General features: G+C 48.0%; 1 protein-coding gene across 2 annotated transcripts in view; it reads left to right on the top strand.

The window, feature by feature from the left end:
* Window positions 1-24,870, top strand: part of LRRC43 (leucine rich repeat containing 43) — a 70,912-nt gene that overhangs the window by 5,757 nt on the left and 40,285 nt on the right. For both annotated transcript variants that reach the window (XM_075341826.1, XM_075341825.1), the window contains exons 3-6: window positions 10,376-10,486; window positions 12,186-12,325; window positions 14,847-15,085; window positions 16,600-16,772. In XM_075341826.1, the coding sequence (XP_075197941.1) occupies window positions 10,376-10,486; window positions 12,186-12,325; window positions 14,847-15,085; window positions 16,600-16,772 (663 nt within the window). The remainder of the gene's footprint in view (window positions 1-10,375; window positions 10,487-12,185; window positions 12,326-14,846; window positions 15,086-16,599; window positions 16,773-24,870) is intronic.

The raw sequence follows: 24,870 nt of genomic DNA, 5'->3' as shown, positions 1-24,870 counted from the left end.
AGGTGCTTCACAGAAGTTTATTATGTTGAGCTGTGAAAATAAATCTCTAGGTGTATATTGAGCATTTTGAATCCACGAATACTTCACAGAATTTGATAAGCTTAGGTTGCCATATTGAAAATTTTCATTTTTTTCACAAAAATGTTGATTTAGCATCACATTTCTCACTTTTTCAAGAGGCAACAACAGAACGTGGACTTCATAAGTTGTTATCCAGTTTTTTTTGTGAGCGCAGGGATACCCCACATGTGGCCAAAAATCTCTGTTTGGATAAATGGGAGGGCTTGGAATGGAAGGAACACCATTTGAATTTTGGAAAAGTTGAAATAAATTGCGCGCACCATGTCACATTAGCAGGGCCTCTTGGGTACATATACATCAGAAACCCCCCACAAGTGACCCCATTTTGGAAACTGGACCCCTCAAGGATTTTATTCAGGAGTATAGTAAGCATTTTGAATCCACAGGTACTTCACAAAAATGTTGTTGAAGCAACAATATTCTCACTGTTAGGCTATGTGGCCATGATCCAGCGACACGGCGTCTAGTATACAGTGTCAGCCTTCCTGCAGAGATGTGAGTGTTGTCCACGGGAGAACGCAGCTGCCCATGCCCGCGATTTGGGTTCAGACTGCTGTGGACTTTAGCTCTACTCTACCTGCAGAGAGCACTCTTGTCTCCGCAGCATAAATTGACATGCTGAGGCTCGGGAAGCTGCATCACAGGTCGGTTTATGCTGCGGAGAAAAGAAGCACAGTGGGCATGGGATTTCTAAAAATCCTTCCACTGTGCTTCTACTGCACAACGCAGCATTATGGATGCAGGGAAAACACTCTGCGCCCAAAACGCTGCAAACCCTGATTGTGGGCACACAGCGTAAAATGCTACAATGGATGAATGGATAGATGTCTGTCACAAACCACCGGGGGGGTCACTCAGAAATCCCCCGCGCTGGCTACCAGTACGTCACAATCGGGGGGTAACAAGTGGGGGTCACCCCTCCTTTATACCTCCCGACCGACAGACAGAGCACGTGACGCGCTCTCTAGCGCCCCTCTTATAGTCAGGCCAATTATGGAATTGCCCGACCATAAGCAAGGAGGCCGCTATACTACTTATGCCGATTATTGAAGGGTCCCCGGTGAGAGTAAGGTATATATTCCCCCGACCTCCGCGGGCGGAATATATAAAATCTCCCCGAATCTCACTGGCCTCCCCACAATAATCCTTGGCACAAACTCGCTGCCACCAACCGCTTCACGGTAACTATTAGCCGAACACACAGACGTGGGATTCAAGATCGAGATAACAGAACAGCCCAAGATTAATTATATAATTTAATCAGCCTAAAGCACACTAGAAACTACAATATATACAATAGGGAATCTACAGAATATACATATGTCAGAGTACAGTTACAATCAAAGCATGGGTTACAAACAGGCATACACAGTTCCAGCAGTTACCTTGTTGCGTCTGGCCACAGGGGGGCGCTGTAGACCAGGTTTCTAGGATCCTTCCCACAGATGTTTCCTACACGTGCCCCCAGCGAAAAGAACACTGGAAAATGGCCGAAGTAGGGTTATCAACCTGGGCAAGTCCAGGTCCCCTCCTACCTTCGTGACCTCACAGGGAGCACTGCTCCACCCCTGGCTTGAGTTATGGACAATATCCCAACATGGAATATGGGCCATAACTTTGCCTGGGAGCGTCGTAGGCGGACGCCAATGCTCTCATTGTGACAGTTATGAATTTAGCTACAGAACGAGGGGACTCATGACCTGTCTGCCAGTTCCCCATTGGCTGATATCACGCCTGGGGCATTTCCCAATGTCCTGCTCCCATAAAAAGGGTGTGCCGGCATCGTCCGCATGCGGAGACACCATTTTTATGGTTGCCATATTTATCGGAAATATGGCTTGCGAGATATGAACCATTTTTTACTGGAGTCGTTCTGTCTGGCTATTTCCATAGCCTTGCTAACTAGCTAGCAGCCCCCACTACAGGGTCACGGCAGGGAGTCATCCTGTGTCCATTGTCCCCAAGCCACCTAATTTCCATATCACAGGACATGGCCATGGAGGTGTAAGTGGAACACTGAGAACAAGAAGGGAGGGGGCACTGCCAGGGAGTGATGAGGGATTATGACTGGAGTCATAATTCATCTTCATATCCCGGGATTTGCCTCACACCTCCCCCCTTTTGAGGGCGCTAGGGGGCAGCACACTCCGGTGTTCCCCCGTGCGCCCGTCCGCGACCTCTCCTTGTCGGGACAGCCCGTCTGCGTTACCGTGGTCACGGCCCCTTTTGTGGCGAATGGTGAAGTTGTATTGCTGGAGCGCAAGGCTCCATCGCAACAATCGCCCATTCGTCCCAGAGACGGTGTGCAACCAGCTGAGGGGATTGTGGTCCGTCTCCACGATGAAGTGGCGCCCGTATAGATAGGGTTGCAGACGCTGCAGGGCCCACACTATGGCCAGGCACTCCTTCTCCATCGTGGAATAGGCAACTTCCCTTGGTAACAGCTTCCTGCTCAGGTACAAGACTGGGTGCTCTTGGCTCGCAGAGTCCACCTGGCTGAGCACCGCACCGAGGCCGAAGTCACTGGCGTCGGTCTGTACTACAAACGGCCGCGTGAAGTCGGCTGCCTGTAGCACGGGCGGGCTGGACAGGGCGTCCTTTAGGGCCCGGAAGGCTGTCTCGCAGTCCATTGTCCAATCGACTGCAGAGGGCAGCTTCTTCTTGGTGAGGTCCGTCAAGGGCTTTGCCAGGCTACTATAGCATGGAACAAACCTCCTATAGTACCCAGCGGTCCCCAAGAAAGACATCACCTGCTTCTTGGTCCTGGGGGTGGGCCAGGATGCGATGGCTTCCACTTTCTCAGGCTCGGGCTTCAGTGTTCTCCCACCTACCCGGTGACCGAGGTACTGGACCTCGCTCATGGCCAGCTGACACTTTCCCGGCTTGATGGTCAAACCTGCCCGGTGGATCCGCCTGAGCACCTGTGCTAGATGCTCTAGGTGGTCCTCCCAGGTGGGACTGAAGACGGCAATGTCATCCAGGTACGCGGCCGCGTACCCTTCAAGTCCCTTGAGCAGGGTGTTGACCATCCGCTGGAAAGTGGCAGGGGCATTCCTCATCCCGAATGGCATCACCGTGGACTCGTACAGTCCAAATGGGGTAATAAAGGCAGAGCGTTCCCTGGCCTTGCGAGTCAGGGGGATCTGCCAATATCCCCGGCTCAGATCCATGATGGTCAGGTACTGAGCCCCGGCCAACTGATCGAGCAGGTCATCGATGCGTGGCATTGGGTACGCATCGGCGACCGTGACCGCATTGAGCCCCCTGTAGTCCACGCAGAACCGAGTGGTTCGGTCCTTCTTAGGGACGAGGACTACAGGCGAGGCCCAAGCGCTGTTGGATGCCTGGATCACCCCCAGCTTCAGCATCTCGTCAATCTCCTGGCGCATGTGTTGCTGCACCTCCAGGGAGACCCGATATGCTGAACGCCGGATCGGGGGATGATCCCCAGTGTCCACGTGATGGACAGCCAAGTCAGTCCTTCCGGGCTGGTTGGTAAACAACCCCCGGAAGGGGAGGAGGGTGGCCCACAGCTGGGACCGTTGGTCTTCCAAGAGCTGGTGGCCAACCTCCACATCCTCAATGGATCCGCCTGCCCTAACCTGGGCTAGCATATCCAAGAGGGTTTCCGCTTCTCCCTCCTCGGGCAGGTTGCACACGGGGAGCGCACATGCCTCCCGCTCATGATGTGCCTTCATCATGTTCACATGGAAGGGCTTCCGCCTTCCACGGGCAGGGTCCAGGGTGACCAGGTACGTTACAGGGTTGAGCTGCTGGTACACGAGGTATGGGCCTTCCCAGGCTGCCTGAAGCTTGTCCTGTGGTACGGGGACCAGTACCCACACCTCTTGACCCACTTGGTAGGTCCTCTCACAAGCGTTCTGGTCGTACCAACGCTTCTGATCGGCCTGGGCTTGAGCCATATTGTCGTGTACCAGTTGCGTCAAGGCCTGCATTTTGTCCCGGAAGCGCATGACATACTCGATAACCGACACTCCAGGGGTGGCCAAATCCCCTTCCCAAGCCTCTTTCACCAGAGCCAGGGGGCCCCGCACACGTCGCCCGTACAGGAGCTCAAACGGTGAGAATCCTGTTGAGGCCTGTGGAACCTCCCGGTAAGCAAATAACAGGTGTGGGAGATACCGCTCCCAGTCACGCCCATGGGAGTCGACCAACATCTTAAGCATCTGCTTTAAGGTGCCATTAAACCGCTCGCACAGGCCATTAGTCTGTGGATGGTACGGGCTGGCCACCAGATGTCGCACCTGGACTTGCTTACAGAGGGCCTCCATCAGCTGGGACATGAATTGGGTCCCCCGGTCAGTGAGCATTTCCTGGGGAAAACCCACTCGGGAGAAAATCTCCAGCAATGCGGTGGCCACCTTGTCAGCCCGAATGGACGACAAGGCCACTGCTTCTGGGTACCGGGTGGCATAGTCCACTACCGTCAGTATGAAGCGTTTCCCGGAGCTGCTGGGGATGGCCAGCGGGCCGACCAGATCCACAGCCACCCTCCTGAAAGGCTCATCGATGATGGGCAGAGATACCAGTGGGGCTTTGGGGCGTGGCCCCGCCTTCCCCACTCTCTGACAGGTTTCACACGAACGGCAGTAGGCAGCCACATCGGCCCCCATTTTTGGCCAGTAGAAATGCTGGTTTAACCTGGCCTTGGTCTTAGCGATCCCTAGGTGTCCGGCCATCGGAATCTCATGTGCGATCCGCAACAACTCCGTCCGGAACGGATAGGGTACCACCAACTGTCGGTCCCTGGGCCACGCCTCCGGTGAACCCTGCTGGACCGTGGCCCGGTACAGCCGTCCTTGGTCCCAGACCACTCGCTCCGGGTCCGAGTCCGAGGGAGGCTGTGCCGCCTGCTCCTTAAGAGCTTTCAGGCTGTCGTCAGCTTCTAACGCTGCCTGAAACCCCTGACTAGATGTGGCCAGAATCGACGAGACTGTCACATCTTCAGTCAGTACCCCGGGACCTGTGTCCTGGCCTCCACCTGACTCGGCTGCCACTTGGTCAGAAGGGGAAGAGCTATCGGACCTCCGGGAGGCCCCTTGGCTTCCAGCACTCCCACTGCGGGTGACAGCGGCCACAGCCGCTGCGACCGTGGGTCGTGCCTGCTCCTCCTCCGTTCCTGACCAAGTCGCCGGTTCAGGCAGACCTACCTGGCTTCCTGACACCCCGGTTGTGGGGGAACCATGCACCGAGATCTTACCTGGGAGCACTTCCGCTCCTGGACCGGCCCCAATCTCACCTGCCTGTTCCCCTCCTGCAGCAACAGAACCCCGCTGTGAAATCTCTGGGGACCCCACATTTGCTGTGGTAGCCCCCACCCCACACACTGGTCCTCCCCCTGCAGCACCCTGCTCTCTGCTTATCCCTGCAGAGGGCAACAGATCCCAGCTCACAGGCTGATTACTTGTAGAGGCATTGTCACACCTTTCTCTGACCCCCTCCCCTGTCACAGCTGCAGCTGTGTGTGTGTCTATGGTGTCTATGCAAGCAGAAATATCAGAGTTCACTCCCTCCTCCCTTACATCATTCATAGATAACACATTAACATTGTCCGGAGGCATGTCAGTACTGGCTGAAGGTTCAGCCCTTGGTTGGGGCCCAAACTGGGAGGTTATCTGCCCCAAATCTGTCCCAAGTAGCACGTTTGCAGGGATCCGATCAGTTACCCCCACCTCCCTCACCCCTCGCCCTGCGCCCCAGTCCACATAAATGTCAGCAACAGGCAGCGCCGGGTCAGTGCCTCCAATCCCGGAGACAGCGAGGGTTTTTCCAGGGATCAAGTCTTGGGGGGACACCATCTCAGGCCGCACCAGAGTCACCTCCGAGGCGCTGTCTCGCAGTCCTATGGTCACAGACCGGCCGACGGTGACGGGTTGGAAGCTGTCCAGGGACCTACCACCACCCCCACCCACACAATACACCTTGGGCGGCCCTTGGGACGGGGACGGAGCCGGGGCCTTGGGACGCTGAGGGCACATGGCCTTGAAGTGTCCAGGTAGGTTGCACTGGTGGCACCGTCTTGGTTCTGCCACGGGCCTGGAGAGGGGAGTTGAGGGGGGACACCCCCTGCAGTCTAGGGGCAGGTGGGGCAGTCGCAGAGTTCATCTTACCCCCTCTCCAGGTGCTGCTGGTGGCTGCTCTCCTGGCTTCAGGAGCCCGATTGTTGGTGTAGTCATCGGCCAGGGCAGCTGTAGCCGTGGACCCCTTTGGCTTCTGGTCTCGGATGAACTGGCGGAGATCCTCAGGGCAGTTCCACAAGAGTTGCTCCGTGATGAACAAGTCCAGGATCTCCGGTCCGGTGGAAAGCTGCAGGCCTTGGGTCCAGTGGTCGGCAGCTCGGGCAAGTGCCCGCCGGTGGTCAGCCCAGGAGTCCTTTGGTCCCTTCTGCAGGGTCCGGAACTTCTTGCGGTAGGACTCCGGAGTGAGGTTGTACTGTTGGATCAGGGCCCGCTTGATGGTGTCGTAGCCCTGATCTGCCTCAGCAGGCAAGTCCCCAAGGATATCCAGGGCCTTACCCCTTAGACGGGGGGTCAGGTATTTGGCCCACTGGTCCTTGTTCAGATGGTGCTGCAAGCAAGTCCGTTCAAACGCAGTCAAGAAAGAGTCCAAGTCTCCATCCTTCTCCAGCACTGGGAAGTCCTCAACACGGACCTTTGGAAGTTTGGTGTCTTGAAGGTCACGTGTGGCTGATGAGGGCCGGAGCTGAGCTAGCTGCAGCTGGTAGTCACGCTCTGCCTGGCGCTCTTCACGCGCTGCCTGCCGCTCCGCAGCCTCAGCCTCACGCGCTGCTTGCCGCTCTGCCCTGCGCTCTGCCAGGAGTCCCTTGTAGCCCTCCTGGTCTCCAGCCTGGAGAAGGGCCATAGCCATTTGAAGAAGGCTATCCGAGCCTCCCAGGCTCGGTGGAATGGCACGTGGTGATCTGCGGCACGCTGCAGAGCTAGGCGATTCACTGTCCCTTTCAGAGCGGAGGGCTGGCATCTGGCTCGTTGAGGAACCTTGGGTGAGCTCCTCCTCATCTTGTCCAGCAGTGCCAGGTTGCGCAATGTCCTCGGCAGAACGGTTTTCTGGCGTCGAGCTCCTGGAGGACTCGTGGGCAACCTCCTCATTGCTGTCCACAGCACCGTCCTCCCTCTCTTCGGCTCCTGCCTTAGCATTGGCCAGTTGCATAGCTCTGCTCCTGGTGCCATCAGCCATTCTTGCAGACTTTTGGTCACTGACACAGAACTGACACCTGATGCCTCCACACACCTTACAGTATCTGCACTCTGACACTCTAGTGTTGAGCTGGTCTGAAGACCCCAGCAGCCACAGCTGCTGCAGGCAGTCTTTAGTGTCTGGGAGTATGGGTCTCACACTCACACACACTATTATCTCGATCCCACCGCTATGCCACCAATATGTCACAAACCACCGGGGGGGTCACTCAGAAATCCCCCGCGCTGGCTACCAGTACGTCACAATCGGGGGGTAACAAGTGGGGGTCACCCCTCCTTTATACCTCCCGACCGACAGACAGAGCACGTGACGCGCTCTCTAGCGCCCCTCTTATAGTCAGGCCAATTATGGAATTGCCCGACCATAAGCAAGGAGGCCGCTATACTACTTATGCCGATTATTGAAGGGTCCCCGGTGAGAGTAAGGTATATATTCCCCCGACCTCCGCGGGCGGAATATATAAAATCTCCCCGAATCTCACTGGCCTCCCCACAATAATCCTTGGCACAAACTCGCTGCCACCAACCGCTTCACGGTAACTATTAGCCGAACACACAGACGTGGGATTCAAGATCGAGATAACAGAACAGCCCAAGATTAATTATATAATTTAATCAGCCTAAAGCACACTAGAAACTACAATATATACAATAGGGAATCTACAGAATATACATATGTCAGAGTACAGTTACAATCAAAGCATGGGTTACAAACAGGCATACACAGTTCCAGCAGTTACCTTGTTGCGTCTGGCCACAGGGGGGCGCTGTAGACCAGGTTTCTAGGATCCTTCCCACAGATGTTTCCTACACGTGCCCCCAGCGAAAAGAACACTGGAAAATGGCCGAAGTAGGGTTATCAACCTGGGCAAGTCCAGGTCCCCTCCTACCTTCGTGACCTCACAGGGAGCACTGCTCCACCCCTGGCTTGAGTTATGGACAATATCCCAACATGGAATATGGGCCATAACTTTGCCTGGGAGCGTCGTAGGCGGACGCCAATGCTCTCATTGTGACAGTTATGAATTTAGCTACAGAACGAGGGGACTCATGACCTGTCTGCCAGTTCCCCATTGGCTGATATCACGCCTGGGGCATTTCCCAATGTCCTGCTCCCATAAAAAGGGTGTGCCGGCATCGTCCGCATGCGGAGACACCATTTTTATGGTTGCCATATTTATCGGAAATATGGCTTGCGAGATATGAACCATTTTTTACTGGAGTCGTTCTGTCTGGCTATTTCCATAGCCTTGCTAACTAGCTAGCAGCCCCCACTACAGGGTCACGGCAGGGAGTCATCCTGTGTCCATTGTCCCCAAGCCACCTAATTTCCATATCACAGGACATGGCCATGGAGGTGTAAGTGGAACACTGAGAACAAGAAGGGAGGGGGCACTGCCAGGGAGTGATGAGGGATTATGACTGGAGTCATAATTCATCTTCATATCCCGGGATTTGCCTCACAATGTCAAACATATATAACGTCCCACCCTCCTGCATATTCTAAGCTGGCGCCCTTTAGTGCCTGACTAATGAAGTGGGGTCCCCCCTATTTTTGATAGCCAGCTAGGGTAAAGCAGACAGCTGTTGCTTGCAAACCACAGCTGACAGCTTCATCTTGTCTGGTGATCAATTTGGAGGGCTCCCCAAGCTGTTTTTTTTTTTTTTTTTAATTATTTATAAATAAATAATTAAAAAAACAAACAAATGTGGGGTCCCCCCAAATTAGATCACCAGCCAAGGTGAAGCTGACAGCTGGGGTCTGGTATTCTCAGGGTGGGAAGAGCCATGGTTATTGGACTCTTCCAAGCCTAAAAATAGCAGGCCGCAGCCGCCCCAGGAGTGGCGCATCCATTAGATTTGCCAATCCTGGCGCTTCATCCCAACTCATCCCGTTGCCCTGGTGCGCTGGCAAATGGGGTAATAAATGGGGTTGATACCAGATGTGTAATGTCACCTGGCATCAAGCCCAGCAGTTAGTGATGTCATGGCGTCTATCACATACCAGACATAACTAATTGACAGTAATAAAAAAAATGAATAAAAAAAAAAAATTTATTTGAAAAAACACTCCCCAAAACATTCCCTCTTTCACCAATTTATTGAAAAGAAAAAAAAATCGGGTTCGCTGTAATCCATTTTGGAAGTTTCACGACAATTCTGGACCTTCTAGAACATGGGGGGGAACGCTCAGGGAACGTATCCCCCATTTTCTAGGAGTGCAGACCCTCCATGTGAAGAGTGTGGGTGCAATGACATTGCACCCACTCTCCCCGGGTCACAGCTGCAGACTGTGAGCAGCAGCCAGCGTCTCTGAAAGCAAAGCAGGAAGCTGGCTGTCAGCCGCTCTGCACATGTGACCAGCATCTACTGTGAAGGAGGAGCGGGCTGCGGGGGATCAGAGCTGCGACAGGTACGGGGAACACCGGGGGGGAATAGGGGGTGACCTGGCAGGGCCTGGGGAGCAGTTTTCTGTCGCATGTGTCATGGCACATGCGACAGAAACCAGAGGAAAAGGGTAAATGCGGCCTGTGCGCGCGGCCATCTTGGATTTTCAGGAGGGGGTTGGGGGTCGGGGGGGCACTTTGGCGACACTGGGGGACCGGGGAGGAGATTTATCTCCCATCTGAGATGTTTGTTCATGCCAGATGGGAGATAAATCATTTTTTACCGGCGCTGTCATTTACTGTAACGTGATCATCAGTATACGGTGTATACCAGTGATCACGTGAGCGGGGACCGGAAAAACCGGCCTGAATCATGATCTCCATGGTCAATCAGTGTAAATGGCTGATTCTTCTATGTGGACTTCTGCGTTGAAAAAAAATTGCAGCATGCACTACTCTAGTATACTTTACAGACCAGAATAATTAATGGAGGCAGCTCTACAACCCAGCAATACACATGTGCACTCGGAGCAGCACATGGATTTGTGCAATTTACGAATGGCCTATTTCCAAGTGGACATTTAAACCCGACCAACAGTGATCACTTGCACTTCTTAGTTGAATGACCTACACTGCTCAAATTGATATCCTCTTTCCATTGCGTCTTCACAGGTAACTGAAGTAGATGCACAGCTCCTTAAATTTCAGAACCTTGAAGAACTTGTGTTGAGTGCCAATAAATTAAAGACAGTGGACTCTGGTAATCTTCCCAAAAAACTAAAGGTAAATATACTAATTTATTTTTTCGGTGGCTAAAAGTTTCATGTGTATATATATATATATATATATATATATATATATATATATATATATATATATATATATATATATATATATATATACACAGTATATATATTCATATATCTAATAACTGATGGACTGAGTAATATTTCTGGATTGAAATGAGGTTTATTGTACTAACAGAAAATGTGCAATCCGCATTTAAACAAAATTTGACCGGTGCAAAAGTATGGGCACCCTTATTAATTTCTTGATTTGAACACTCCTAACTACTTTTTACTGACTTACTAAAGCAATAAATTGGTTTTGTAACCTCATTGAGCTTTGAACTTCATAGGCAGGTGTATCCAATCATGAGAAAAGGTATTTAAGGTGGCCACTTGCAAGTTGTTCTCCTATTTGAATCTCCTATGAAGAGTGGCATCATGGGCTCCTCAAAACAATTCTCAAATGATCTGAAAACAAAGATTATTCAACATAGTTTTTCAGGGGTAGGATACAAAAAGTTGTCTCAGAGATTGAAACTGTCAGTTTCCACTGTGAGGAACATAGTAAGGAAATGGAAGAACACAGGTACAGTTCTTGTTAAGCCCAGAAGTGGCAGGCCAAGAAAAATATCAGAAAGACAGAGAAGAAGAATGGTGAGAACAGTCAAGGACAATCCACAGACCACTTCCAAAGACCTGCAGCATCATCTTGCTGCAGATGGTGTCAATGTGCATCGGTCAACAATACAGCGCACGTTGCACAAGGAGAAGCTGTATGGGAGAGTGATGCGAAAGAAGCCGTTTCTGCAAGCACGCCACAAACAGAGTCGCCTGAGGTATGCAAAAGCACATTTGGACAAGCCAGTTACATTTTGGAAGAAGGTCCTGTGGACTGATGAAACAAAGATTGAGTTGTTTGGTCATACAATAAGGCGTTATGCATGGAGGCAAAAAAACACGGCATTCCAAGAAAAGCACTTGCTACCCACAGTAAAATTTGGTGGAGGTTCCATCATGCTTTGGGGCTGTGTGGCAAATGTCAGCACCGGCGGGAATCTTGTTAAAGTTGAGGGTCGGATGGATTCAACTCAGTATCCGCAGATTCTTGACAATAATGTGCAAGAATCAGTGACGAAGTTGAAGTTACGCAGGGGATGGATATTTCAGCAAGACAATGATCCAAAACACCGCTCCAAATCTACTCAGGTATTCATGCAGAGGAACAATTACAATGTTCAGGAATGCCCATCCCAGTTCCCAGATCTGTGGGATGATTTGAAGCGTGCTGTCCATGCTCGGCGACCATCAAACTTAACTGAACTGGAATTGTTTTGTAAACAGGAATGGTCAAATATACCTTCATCCAGGATCCAGGAACTCATTAAAAGCTACAGGAAGCAACTAGAGGCTGTTATTTTTGCAAAAGGAGGATCTACAAAATATTAATGTCACTTTTATATTGAGGTGCCCATACTTTTGCACCGGTCAAATTTTGTTTAAATGCGGATTGCACATTTTCTGTTAGTACAATAAACCTCATTTCAATCCAGAAATATTACTCAGTCCATCAGTTATTAGATATATGAAACTGAAATAGCAAAAACCCAAATTGTTATAAAGAAAAAAGGTTAACATTAATAGGGGTGCCCAAACTTTTTCATATGACTGTACCTTATTATTATTATTTGTTTCAGATATTAGAGCTATGTTCTAACCATATTTCAAGCTTAAAAGATCTAAGTATAAATCCACCTCCGTTATTACAACATTTAGGACTTGCCTATAACAGAATTCAGTGCTCCACAGAGAGTTTATTCCTTGCAGCAGATATCTGGTAGGTCATTTTGCCTTATAGATGATTACATTTTTTGTTATATTTCAATAGAAAATATCATAGCGGAGTTCATTTAAATATTAATATTTAAAGGGGTTGTCCAGTCTAAATCCATAAGTCTGCAGTCACTACATGTGAATCCTCAAAACGTAAGCACTGGATAGGCGCAGCCTTGCTCAATACATTTTAATTGAGCGAGGCTGCACCCATCTAATCAAATTCTGGCGCAGAGTGTGGATATCTCATACTCACAGCCACATGACAGCATTTCCAACTCTATTCTATGTCTGAACTGGGTGCAAAAACTTAAAAAAACATCACTATATGGAGATAAGGTATGCACACCAGTGACTATGCAAGGGGAATACATGTAATAGCAGAAAATGCTGTGTGAATACTGACATGAAAAATTCAATAGCTATATGTAAGAGTGAAAATGTGAAAAATGGAACCTGCATTACTGCCATGAACATATGAACAAAGAGAATTTTAGCTACTGAATTGATCAATGCAATAGAGCCCCAACACTACGCCAAAGTATTTCTCACATATATCTATTGAATTTTTCATGTCAGTATTCACACAGCAGTTTCTGCTATTACATGTATTCCCCTTGCATAGTCACTGGTGTGCATACCTTATCTCTATATAGTGATTTTTTTTAGGTTTTTGCACCCAGTTCAGACATAGAATGGAGTTCCAAACGTTATTCCTTATTTGTTAGTAGTTTTTCGTTTGTGAACCCACCCCACTCACACCTATTGCCAATCCACATGATACGTATATATAGCCTGGGTCTCAGCTTCCCATACACGGTAAGTTTTTTAACTGCATGAGAGGACACACACAAGCTAGGGACCCCAACGTAGAGGAATACTTTGGCGTAGTGTTGGGGCTCTATTGCATTGATCAATTCAGTAGCTAAATTTCTTTTTGCTCATATGTTCATGGCAGTAATTCAGGTTCCATTTTTCACATTTCACTCTCAAATATAGCTATTGAATTTTTCATGTCAGTATTCACACAGCAGTTTCTGCTATTACATGTATTCCCCTTGCATAGTCAGTGGTGTGCATACCTTATCTTCATATAGCATTTCCAACTCTGACACCGGCAAATCCTCACAGTGCATAGTGCGTGCAATGTGAGGATTCACTGATTTACACCGGAAAACTCCTTTAAGTTTACATCAAAAACATTATGACCTATAATATTTGTGCTGAATACATATACAGTTAGGTCCAGAAATATTTGGACAGTGACACAATTTTTGCGAGTTGGGCTCTGCATGCCACCACATTGGATTTGAAATGAAACCTCTACAACAGAATTCAAGTGCAGATTGTAACGTTTAATTTGAAGGTTTGAACAAAAATATCTGATAGAAATTGTAGGAATTGTACACATTTCTTTACAAACACTCCACATTTTAGGAGGTCAAAAGTAATTGGACAAATAAACCAAACCCAGTGCCATTGAAAGCCATGCATGCCCATGCCATCACGTTGCCTCCACCATGTTTTACAGAGGATGTGGTGTGCCTTGGATCATGTGCCGTTCCCTTTCTTCTCCAAACTTTTTTTTTCCCATCATTCTGGTACAGGTTGATCTTTGTCTCATCTGTCCATAGAATACTTTTCCAGAACTGAGCTGGCTTCATGAGGTGTTTTTCAGCAAATTTAACTCTGGCCTGTCTATTTTTGGAATTGATGAATGGTTTGCATCTAGATGTGAACCCTTTGTATTTACTTTCATGGAGTCTTCTCTTTACTGTTGGCTTAGAGACAGATACACCTACTTCACTGAGAGTGTTCTGGACTTCAGTTGATGTTGTGAACGGGTTCTTCTTCACCAAAGAAAGTATGCAGCGATCATCCACCACTGTTGTCATCCGTGGACGCCCAGGCCTTTTTGAGTTCCAAAGCTCACCAGTCAATTCCTTTTTTCTCAGAATGTACCCGACTGTTGATTTTGCTACTCCAAGCATGTCTGCTATCTCTCTGATGGATTTTTTCTTTTTTTTCAGCCTCAGGATGTTCTGCTTCACCTCAATTGAGAGTTCCTTAGACCGCATGTTGTCTGGTCACAGCAACAGCTTCCAAATGCAAAACCACACACCTGTAATCAACCCCAGATCTTTTAACTACTTCATTGATTACAGGTTAACGAGGGAGACGCCTTCAGAGTTAATTGCAGCCCTTAGAGTCCCTTGTCCAATTACTTTTGGTCCCTTTAAAAAGAGGAGGCTATGCATTACAGAGCTAGGATTCCAAAACCCTTTCTCCGATTTGGATGTGAAAACTCTCATATTGCAGCTGGGAGTGTGCACTTTCAGCCCATATTATATATATAATTGTATTTCTGAACATGTTTTTGTAAACAGCTAAAATAACAAAACTTGTGTCACTGTCCAAATATTTCTGGACCTAACTGTATAGTCTGAGACTTATCATTTTATATTTTGACACCTGTTAAACATTTCAACCGAAATTGTCATTTCCTTTATATATTTTTTCTCTAGGCCAAATTTGGTTTCTCTTGACCTTAGTTTCAATGACCTCACGGATCTCTTTACTCTAGTTTCTCCAATTTCTACTTTACAAAATCTTCGTATTCTCACGCTACAAGGAAATCCCCTGACCTTTATCACCTCATATAGAGGCTACACTATAGATTGTCTTCCAAAGCTATGCGTCCTGGATGATATTTTAATATTACCGGATGAAAAATATAAATTCAGTGGACTATCAAAAAAGAAAGGTGAGATTTTTGTTGATGACCTACTCCTGATAGTAGTTTTCATGTTTCCAAAACATATTAGGAAAGTTTTATTAAAGTGTTATGGGCTTACCTGATGAGGTTGATTCACCAAGTCACAGGTCAGGGTAAGCAACACACAGTCCAAAGGTGATGGCACAGTGGGCAGGACCTGATGGATGACATGTGGATCAGTAAGGACCAGGACAGCGGGCAAAGAAGTATAGCAGTAAATACCAGAAGACACAGAGCCTGTAGTGTGGATATACACAAGAATTGAAAATCTGAAAATTGTGGCGTGCATTTGCATTCAGCCCCCCTGAGTCAATACTTTGTATTGTGGTATGATCAAACTATGTCCCTGTACGGTCAGACACAGCCATTACACAGTACATAGCAGGGACACATATATAAGATTATCTCAGCACAGGAACATTTTTAATGCATGCAATTGTAGAACTTATTTTTATTCCAAGATCTCTTAATCTGCACTGTGCTTTACTTACTTTCCCTGGGTCTAGGACTGAGTCTCCACTGCTGCTCCCATTGTTTAATAACGTCTGCAGTGCTAACAATCATGTCACCAGGGCTAAAGCCAATCGGTGACTTCACCGGCTTGTGCCATCCATACAGGTGGAGTAACAGAGGTCAGCGGTTGGTTACATAGCCAATGATGTGTTTTCAACGCTGCAGAAAATAATGGACATTGAGTTTCAATGGTAACGCCATGTTGGAACCAGGAAAAAGTAGTAAACAGCTTGTTTTTTTTTTTTTTTTTTTTTACAAACTGTGTCTAAGTAATGGAGTTTTCTGAAACTAGAAGGTAATATTAAAATATCTATATTACATACTGTATTGTAGCAGGTATCCCAATCTTTGTTTATAGCTAGTTGTGTTAGTGAAGTATGTGTGTGTATATATGTGTATATATATATATATATATAATATATATACACACAAATATATAATTTCTTTTCTAAGGGTAAGCACACACGGTGAGTAATTCGGAGAGAGTGGAATGCGATAAAAAAAAAATCGCATTCCACTCGGACCAATGTTACTCTATGGGGCCAGTCCCATGAGCGATTTTTTTTTCTCAACCCTAATCGGACCGAGAAAACACTTGCAGCATGCTGCGAGTGCAATGCGATCCAGTTTCACGCGCACCCATTCAAGACTATGGGGGCGAGAGAAACATCGCAATGCACTTGCATTACAGAGGAGTGCAATGCGATTCTTGCATTAGCCGTCAACAGAGGAGATAGGGAGATTAGTCCCTCTCACTCCTCTGCAGCTGTGGTCTGATCACAGGATCGGACCACAGTCACATGACACTCGGCTCCTGCTGTGCTGCGAGCGTGAGCCGAGTGTCATGCGACCACTCGCACTAATCCCTTAATGAAAAATACATTTGAAATGTACTATATAAACTAAATATGTCCCAATTATATCCTGGTATAACAATATCATGGTATTTCCATTATTTCCATAGAATTAAACTGTTCTTTGTTTTGCAGAGGTCCTAGAGAATAAAGCAAAGTTTTATGTGCACATAGGAAAAGTAAAAGGTATTCCAAATCCACACACTGAACAGCAGCTCTCAGGAGACTATCCGGTAACTACAGTCACTTATTATGTTTGCTATGAAGTCCTTGAGGATCAGCCCAGCAGTGACATGCAAGAGAGTCCGGTAAAGTCATAAATCTGAGCATTAAAGTTACTATGAGTTTTCCCAGCTTAGGGGTGCTTCACACATAGCGAGATCGCTACCGAGATCGCTGCTACGTCACGGTTTTGGTGACGCAACAGTGACCTCATTAGCGATCTTGCTGTGTGTGACACTGAGCAGCGATCTGGCCCCTGCTGTGAGATCGCTGCTCGTTACACACAGCCCTGGTTTGTTTTCTTCAAAGCGAGAGAGCGAAGAAATGAAGCGAGCAGGGAGCAGGAGCCGGCATCTGGCAGCTGCGGTAAGCTGTAACCAAGATAAACATCGGGTAACCAAGGGAAGCCCTTTCCCTGGTTACCCGATATTTACCTTCGTTACCAGCCTCTGCCGCTCTCTCTGCCAGTGCCAGCTCCCTGCTCTCTGCACATGTAGCTGCAGTACACATCAGGTAATTAACCCGATGTGTACTGTAACTAAGAGAGCAAGGAGCCAGCGCTAATCAGTGTGCGCGGCTCCCTGCTCTCTGCACATGTAGCTGCAGTACACATCGGGTTAATTAACCCGATGTGTACTGTAGCTAGGAGAGCAAGGAGCCAGCGCTAAGCAGTGTGCGTGGCTCCCTGCTCTCTGAATATGTAGCTGCAGTACACATCGGGTTAATGAACCCGATGTGTACTGTAGCTAGTAGAGCAAGGAGCCAGCGCTAAGCAGTGTGTGCGGCTCCCTGCTCTCTGCACATGTAGCTGCAGTACACATCGGGTTAATTAACCCGATGTGTACTGTAGCTAGGAGAGCAAGGAGCCTGTGCTAAACAGTGTGCCCGGCTCCCTGTTCTCTGCACATGTAGCGACGTTATGATCGCTGCTGCGTCGCTGTGTTTGACAGCTAAGCAGCAATCATAACAGCGACTTACAAGGTCGCTGTTACGTCACAAAAAATGGTGACATAACAGCGACGTCGTTGTCGCTGTCGCTATGTGTGAACCCAGCCTTAGACAGGTGGTCATACTGACCCATACAATAGAGATTTCAGGCGTACTAAAAGACTGATTATAGTGGAATCCCAGTCTAGGCCACAGGTCACTGCAGAAATGAATACATTGGTTTTGTGGGAATTGTCATTTTAACATAAAGAATTATCGTCTTAGATCACAATCTTTATAGACCATCAATGACTTATGGTAAGACAAAGGCCACCTGAAATCCTTTGTTTTATGGACTACAGTAGGTAGAGACAATTGAACCCTTGTGTCACATATGCTCCAAGGGGCTTATCCATTACAGCACCATTTCAGCGTTTTGTTTTTTTTTTTTCTTTTTTTTTTCTTCACTGCCAGAGTGACTCTTTTAATCTAAAGTCCCTGAGCCTACATATACTTGCACTCCACCATCTCCTCCTTTTATCGATGCCGCTGCGGTCCCACGGTGCCATCTTGTGTCCACACCTTCTGACTGGCCATCACAAACTCTCCATGCAAGTCTAGGTGAGCCGGAATGAACCAGCACGAGGCTCTCATAGATTTGCATTGAAAAGTGGCCTCTGGTTTGCTCCAGCAAACAAACAGTGGAGAGATCCGGCAGGTCAAAAATTGTAGGAGACCGACATTAGCATTGGCAATAAAGGCTGAAGACACCCGTGGGTCAGTGTTGGTACCCTTGAAATTGTTCCACAAAATGAAGTACTTCTCCCTGGAAATTATTGCAATTACAAAAGTTTTGTCATACACATGTTTATTTCATTTGTGGGTATTGGAACAAAAAAAAAAAAAAAAGCGAAATCGGACATGCAGTAATTTCAATCAAAACTCCATTGAACTACTTATTCCCCAAGAATGACAAAAGTATTTTAGGAGTGAAACCTTTATAGGCTAACCAGAAACATTATATTAGCAAGCTTTCGGAGCATCAAGGCTCCTTCTTCAGGCATTATTACAAATGAATTTTGCCTGAAGGAGCCTTTGTGCTCTGAAAGCTTGCTAATATAATTTGTCTGGTTAGCCTATAAAGGTATCACTCCTAAAATACTTTTGTCATTCTTGGGCAATAAGTATTTCAATAGATTTTTCCGGCTAACACTGTACCACAATATTACCTTGTATTGTAAATCACTCAAAACTCCAGAAATTTGCAAGTCAAACTTGTTGGCACCCTCAACGTAATATTTGGTTGCACACCCTTTTGGAATAAATAACTAAAATCAATTGCTTATTATAACCATCAACAAGTTTCTTCCACCGTTCAACTGGAAGCAATTTTAAGATCTCTCCACAGATGTTCAATGGGATTTAGATCTGGTGCCCCTGATGCTTCAGTCACCACAGGGTACTGCATCTTCCTTAAGATGTATTACTCATCCCGGGTGAGGAAAGGTTAATCGCTGGTGATTCTCACATTCACACACCACAAACAGGTATGTGCCTTCCCACTGGGGGGATGGCCTGGGGTAGATAGGGGTGTGGCAATCACGAAGCATGGGACTTTCCCGGTCACTGGAACAATCACCTGGGGGGCGGGCAGCACTTGGGGAAAATGGAAGGAGCATCTTCCCACATAGTCAGTTAGCCCTGGGCACAGCTTGGGGTGAGAGACACAGATGGGGCCTCGGTCCAATCTTCTTCTACTCAAACTTCTGGGAGCATCATAGGACCTGAGGCTTGGAGCATCCAGCTCAGCCCAGGTTCTCTACAGCTACATGGGATTCCAGGGTCTGCGCAGAGTGCAGGAAACACCCGCGACCCGTTCCATATCCACATACACCAGGATTAGAGGGACCCGACCAGAAAGGACTCACAGTGGGAACACCGGCGGTGACCTCGAATTGCTCGGGATCGGCTGGGGCTCATCACAGCGGTGGGCAGTTCTTCAGAAGCGGCAACCGGGTCACTTAAAGAACTGTGAGTAAAACACCTGTAACCCGCAGAGACTGTGTCCGCCTGTCATTCCCGGCACCACTGCTCCGCGCTTTGGCGCCTGCCATTACTACTTCCCTCATCATCCTCCCCGGGGCCCACTCCACCTGTGGGGAGCAGAAACACCTCAGCTGCTACTACCATCCGCTCCGGAGGACAGTGACAGCAGCGGCGACTAATTCCCTGTGCGTGTACCGCACGTGGCGTCACGAAATCCACCTCCACTATCATCCATCACCACCCCCTCCTTTATTGTACACCTCGGCGCTATGAAACCAGGCGAAAGGGCCACCCTGTGACATCCCCAGACCTGACATCACCAGGTCCGGCAACGAGTAATTTAATCCCTGACTACTGATGGACAAACCTGCAGATACCCGGGACTGGTGGGGTGAACCAGATTTTTTAAAAAAAATAAAAAAACAAACCCCAGTTCAGACCCAGAATTAATCCTGGATATCTGGCTGGATGCCGGTTCCCATATACGTCTATGGGGACCCGAATTATGCGGTTTAAAATGAAGGTAAACAGCGCTAGGGGGATTATAGCACGCGCATTGTACTTAGCAGTCTCTGTGTGTATGTAACACTACTTCCGGGGCCACTCATTAACCTCATGCATATGCACTGCTTCCAGGGTCGTCGTCAGCACCCAGCGCACCTGGACAAGTGCCGGGCCCTGGACAGCCGGGAGGGACCCAGTTGCGGTCGGCAGGAGCAGGTCGGTCACTTTCTTTCCAGCGGCCCCCGGGCAGCTTTCCGGGGACCTCAGACAGTGCTCCGGCCGGCAGCCTCACTTTGCTGGCTGCCAGCACTTTAAACTTGCCAAACACGCTCCTGTAGCGTTCACAGCCCAGGGTTCATCTGTGGGTGGAGCTAGCATGCAATGTGCTCCTGTCCCACAGATGAAGAGGAGCGTCTGCCGGCCCCCAGTGTCCTCCGGTGTTGCCGCCTGCCTGCATATACCACAGCATCCCGAGGACCAGAATGTGTGTGTCCCACAGGCCCCAAGTGCCACTTTGTGTATGCCCCCAGGGTCTCCCAGTAACGTGTATAGCCCTAATGTGTATTTCCCCCAGCTCCCCAGCACCCCCTGAAATGTGTATATCCCACAGGCCCCCAGGCTCCCCCAGCAAAGTGTATGGCCCCGAGCGTTCCCCCAGTAATGTGTATATCCCCGAGGGTCCCCCAGTAGTGTCTATGTCCCCCACTCCCCCCAGTAATATGTATGCCCTTCAGTTCCCCAGCACTCCCCAGTAATGTGTATATCGCACAGGCCCCCAGTGTTCCCCAGTAATGTGTATGCCCTTCAGGCCCCCAGCATTCCCCGATAATGTGTATACTCCACAGGCTCCCAGGGTCCCCCAGTAATGTGTATGCCGCCCAGGATCACAGGGTTCCCCAGTAACGTATATGCCCCAAGGCCCCCAGCAACCCCAGTAATGTATACATCTCAAAGGCCCCCAGCAATATGTATGTTCCCCCAATAATGTGTATATCCCACAGGCTCCTAACATGTCTCAGTAATGTGTATGCCCCCAGACCACCAATGTCTCTAGGGGCCACTATGCATGTGCCCCCAGCGTCACCCAGTAATGTGTATGGCCCCGGGCCCCCAGTAATGTGTATGCCACCCAGCATCCCACAGTAATGTGTATGCCTCCCAGCATTCCTCAGTAATGTGTATATACCACAGGCCCCCAGGGTCCCCCAGTAATCTTTTTGCCTCCCAGGCTCCCTGTGTCCACCAGTAATGTGTATGCCTCCAAGGCCCCCCAGTAATGTGTATGCCTCCTAGTAATGTGTATGCCCCCAGTGCTGTCTATGTCCACAGGGATGTATTTACCCTCAGCCCTTTCTGTGAGGTATATACAGCAGTGTCGTTGTGCACTGTGTATGGCCATGACTGTTAGTGACAGCCATCATGCAGTGGCCAGCACAGCTACATGCCCAGGAGGAGCTGGAGGAAGAGAAGCGGGGGAGGTGAGTGAGGCTGCTGCAGGGTTCCCCATATTAATAATATCATTAATGTGCCTGTGTGTGCATGTTTGATGTGTATATCTATGTATGTCACAGTATGACTGTGTATAGATTTATGTCTGTTTTATATGTATTTTTGTTTGTGAATTTGTGTTTAAATATGTATATGTACATATGCCTGTATGTGGATGTATTGGTGTATGTGTGTGTGTGTGCATGGGGCCCACTGAGACTGTTTTGCCAAGGGCCCACGAAAACCTGGAGCCAGCCCTGACTGCATCCCCGCCCACTGGCAGTCTCGACGTCTGTGACTAGTTGCAGTCAGACTGCACCCCATTCTGTGTGCCAGCGTGGTGTAAAAATAAGTAAATAAATGAAAAAAATAGTGTAGGGTCCCCCCATAATATGATACCCTGTGCAGAAAAAGCATACGGCTACAGGCTTCAGCCCTCAGGTGTGTGCTTATCTTGGCTGTGTATCAAAATATAAGTGACCCTCTGCAGCTTCTTTTGTTTATTCTTTTTGTATTTTTTATGTAAATATTTAAAAAAAAAAAACAAAAAATGCATGGGGCCCCCCTAATTTTGATACCCAGCCATGATAAAGCTGACAGCTGGGGGCTGGTATTCTCAGGCTGGGAAGGCCCTTGGGTATTGGGCCCCAGTCTAAAAATAGCATCCTGCAGCCGCCCAGAATTGTTGCATCTATTAGTTGCGACAATCCCAAACTTTACCTGGCTCATCGCAATTGACACTGCACCAGAGCAATCTGGTAATAAATGGTGAATAATAGCTCACACCTGCCATGAAGCCCCAGATCAGTATTGGGGAAGGGTCTACGAGACCCTCCCTCATTTTAATCTGGAATTGAAGAGAAATAAACACAAACACCGACAAAATCCTTTCTTTGAAATAAAATACAAAAACACTACCCTCTTTCACCCCTGTATTAATCCTAAACACCTAGTTCTGACATAATCCACACAAGGTCGTATTACGATTCCGGTTTGGCTACATACATACTAAAGTCACAGTGCATGGGCACAGAACATGTCTGCACGTTATGGCTTCAGGCAGAGACTGAGCCCCAGTGATGAACGGTGACGTCACTCAGTTTTTTTGCAGTCACAGCTGGGGGTTCCCACTGTACTCCAGCTGTTACCACAGGTAAACTGACTACAGGTGACCTTATTAAACTCTGGACCTCACCTCAAGTGAAGTCACAGAGATCGAGAGATGCAGATTTGGTGCTGACATTTTTACACCATATTCCTGCACCTAATCTGCATCTTCTGGCAAAAAAAACCCGCATCAAAACACAATGCGGTTTTTGCCAGCAGATGCAAATTTGGTGCAGGAATATGGTGTATAAGTGTCATCACCAAATTTGTATATCTTGGCAAAAAAAAAATACACAAAAAAATGGTTTTGACTCCGTTTCGGTGTGGTTTTCTGCCAGCAGATGCAAATTGGGCTGCTGAAATGGCTGCACTAGATTTCTGCATCAAATTTGCATCTTCTGGTAGAAAACTGCACCAAAATGGCATCAAAATAGTTTTTGTGTAGTTTTTTTTTGCCAAGAGATGCAGATTTGGTGCTGAAATTTATCCACCGTATTCCTGCACCAAATCTACATCTCCCGGCAAAAAATTGCATCATAATTGCATCAAAACCGCATTTTTTTTTTGCCAGAAGATTAAGATTAGGTGCAGGATGATGGTGTAGAAATTTCAGCACCAAATCTGCATCTCTTGGCAAAAAAACCCTGCATTTTTCTGCCAGGAGATGCAGGTCCATGAACTCAGTGACCTCACCTGAGGTGAGGCCACTGTGTTTAATGAGGTTACCTGAGGTCAGTTTACCTGTGGTCAAAGCTGGGGTACCGTGGGAATCTCTAGCTATGACCGCAAATCAACTGAGTGACGTCACTTCTCATCGCTGGAGCTCAGTCTCTGCCTAAAGACACAGCATACGGGCATGTTTTGTGCCCACGTGCTTTGAGTACAGTATATATGCAGAAGAGCCAGAATTGTCATGGGACCTCATGTGGATTACGTCGGAACTGGATGTTTGGAGTTAATAAACGGGTGAAAGAGGGTGGGTTTTTTGTATATTATTTCAAATAAAGGATTTTTTCGGTGTTTGTGGGGGGTTTTTCTTTTCACTTACAGATTATTAATGGGGTCTCATGTACCCTCCCCATCACTAATCTAGGGCTTGGTGGCAGTTATGAGCTGTCAATAACCCCTTATTACCCCGATTTCCTCAACACCAGTGCAATTGGGATGAGCCGAGTAAAGTTCCAGGAGTATCTCGTCTAATGATGTGACAATTCTGGGCACCTGCAGGCTGCTATTTTTAGGCTGGGGGGCCCAATAACCAGTGCCTATGCATGAGGTTACTGAGAGGCCTCAGAAGTAGTGTTACAGCTGTGCGGAGACTGGCAAGTATAACACGCTTGCTTTATTCTTATTTGCTTTCTTTTTTCTTTTTTTTTTTTAATGAACAGGGTGGTCGGATCCGGATAATTACCCAGAGTTCTCTGAGAACTCCGTGCCCGGGATTGGTGCATAGATGCTAGGTAACCCGTGCAGATTTGGACTTTTACAGTCCGCGTCCGCCCATCACTTCCCATGGCTTAGGATGCAAACCCAGCTTTCTGACACTGGGCACTACATTGCGACCCGAAATCCTTTGGTAATCTTCAGATTTCATGATGCCTTGCACACAGTCAAGGCACCCAGTGCCCGTGGCAGTAAAACAAGCCTGAAACATCTCTGAACCTTGATCATATTTCACTGTAGGTACGGTGTTCTTTTTCTTTGTAGGCCTTATTCAATTTTAGGTAAACAGTAGAAAGATGTGCTTTACTAAAAAGCTATCTTTGTCTCATCTATTCACAACACAATTTCCCAGAAGGAGTTTTGCTTACTCAAGTACATTTTGGCAAACTGTAGTCTAGCTTTCTATGTCTTTGTCAGCAGTGAGGTCCTCCTGGGTCTCCTGCCATAGCAATTCATTTCACTCAAATGTCAACGGATAGTTCTCCCTGACACTGATGCACCTTGAGCGGGTAGGACAGCTTGAATTTCTTTGGAAATGGATTGGGGTGTTTATCCACCAAGCCGACTATCCCGCGTGCAACCTTTCATCAGTTTGACTCTGCTGTCCATGTCCAGGAAAAATGGCAAATGTGCCATGGGTTGAACAATTCTAATCATGTTGTGCACCTT

Source organism: Anomaloglossus baeobatrachus, chromosome 1 (assembly GCF_048569485.1).
Source record: "Anomaloglossus baeobatrachus isolate aAnoBae1 chromosome 1, aAnoBae1.hap1, whole genome shotgun sequence".
NCBI lineage: Eukaryota > Metazoa > Chordata > Amphibia > Anura > Aromobatidae > Anomaloglossus > Anomaloglossus baeobatrachus.
Note: the sequence above shows the minus strand (reverse complement) of the source record. Positions and strands in the feature narration are given on the sequence as shown.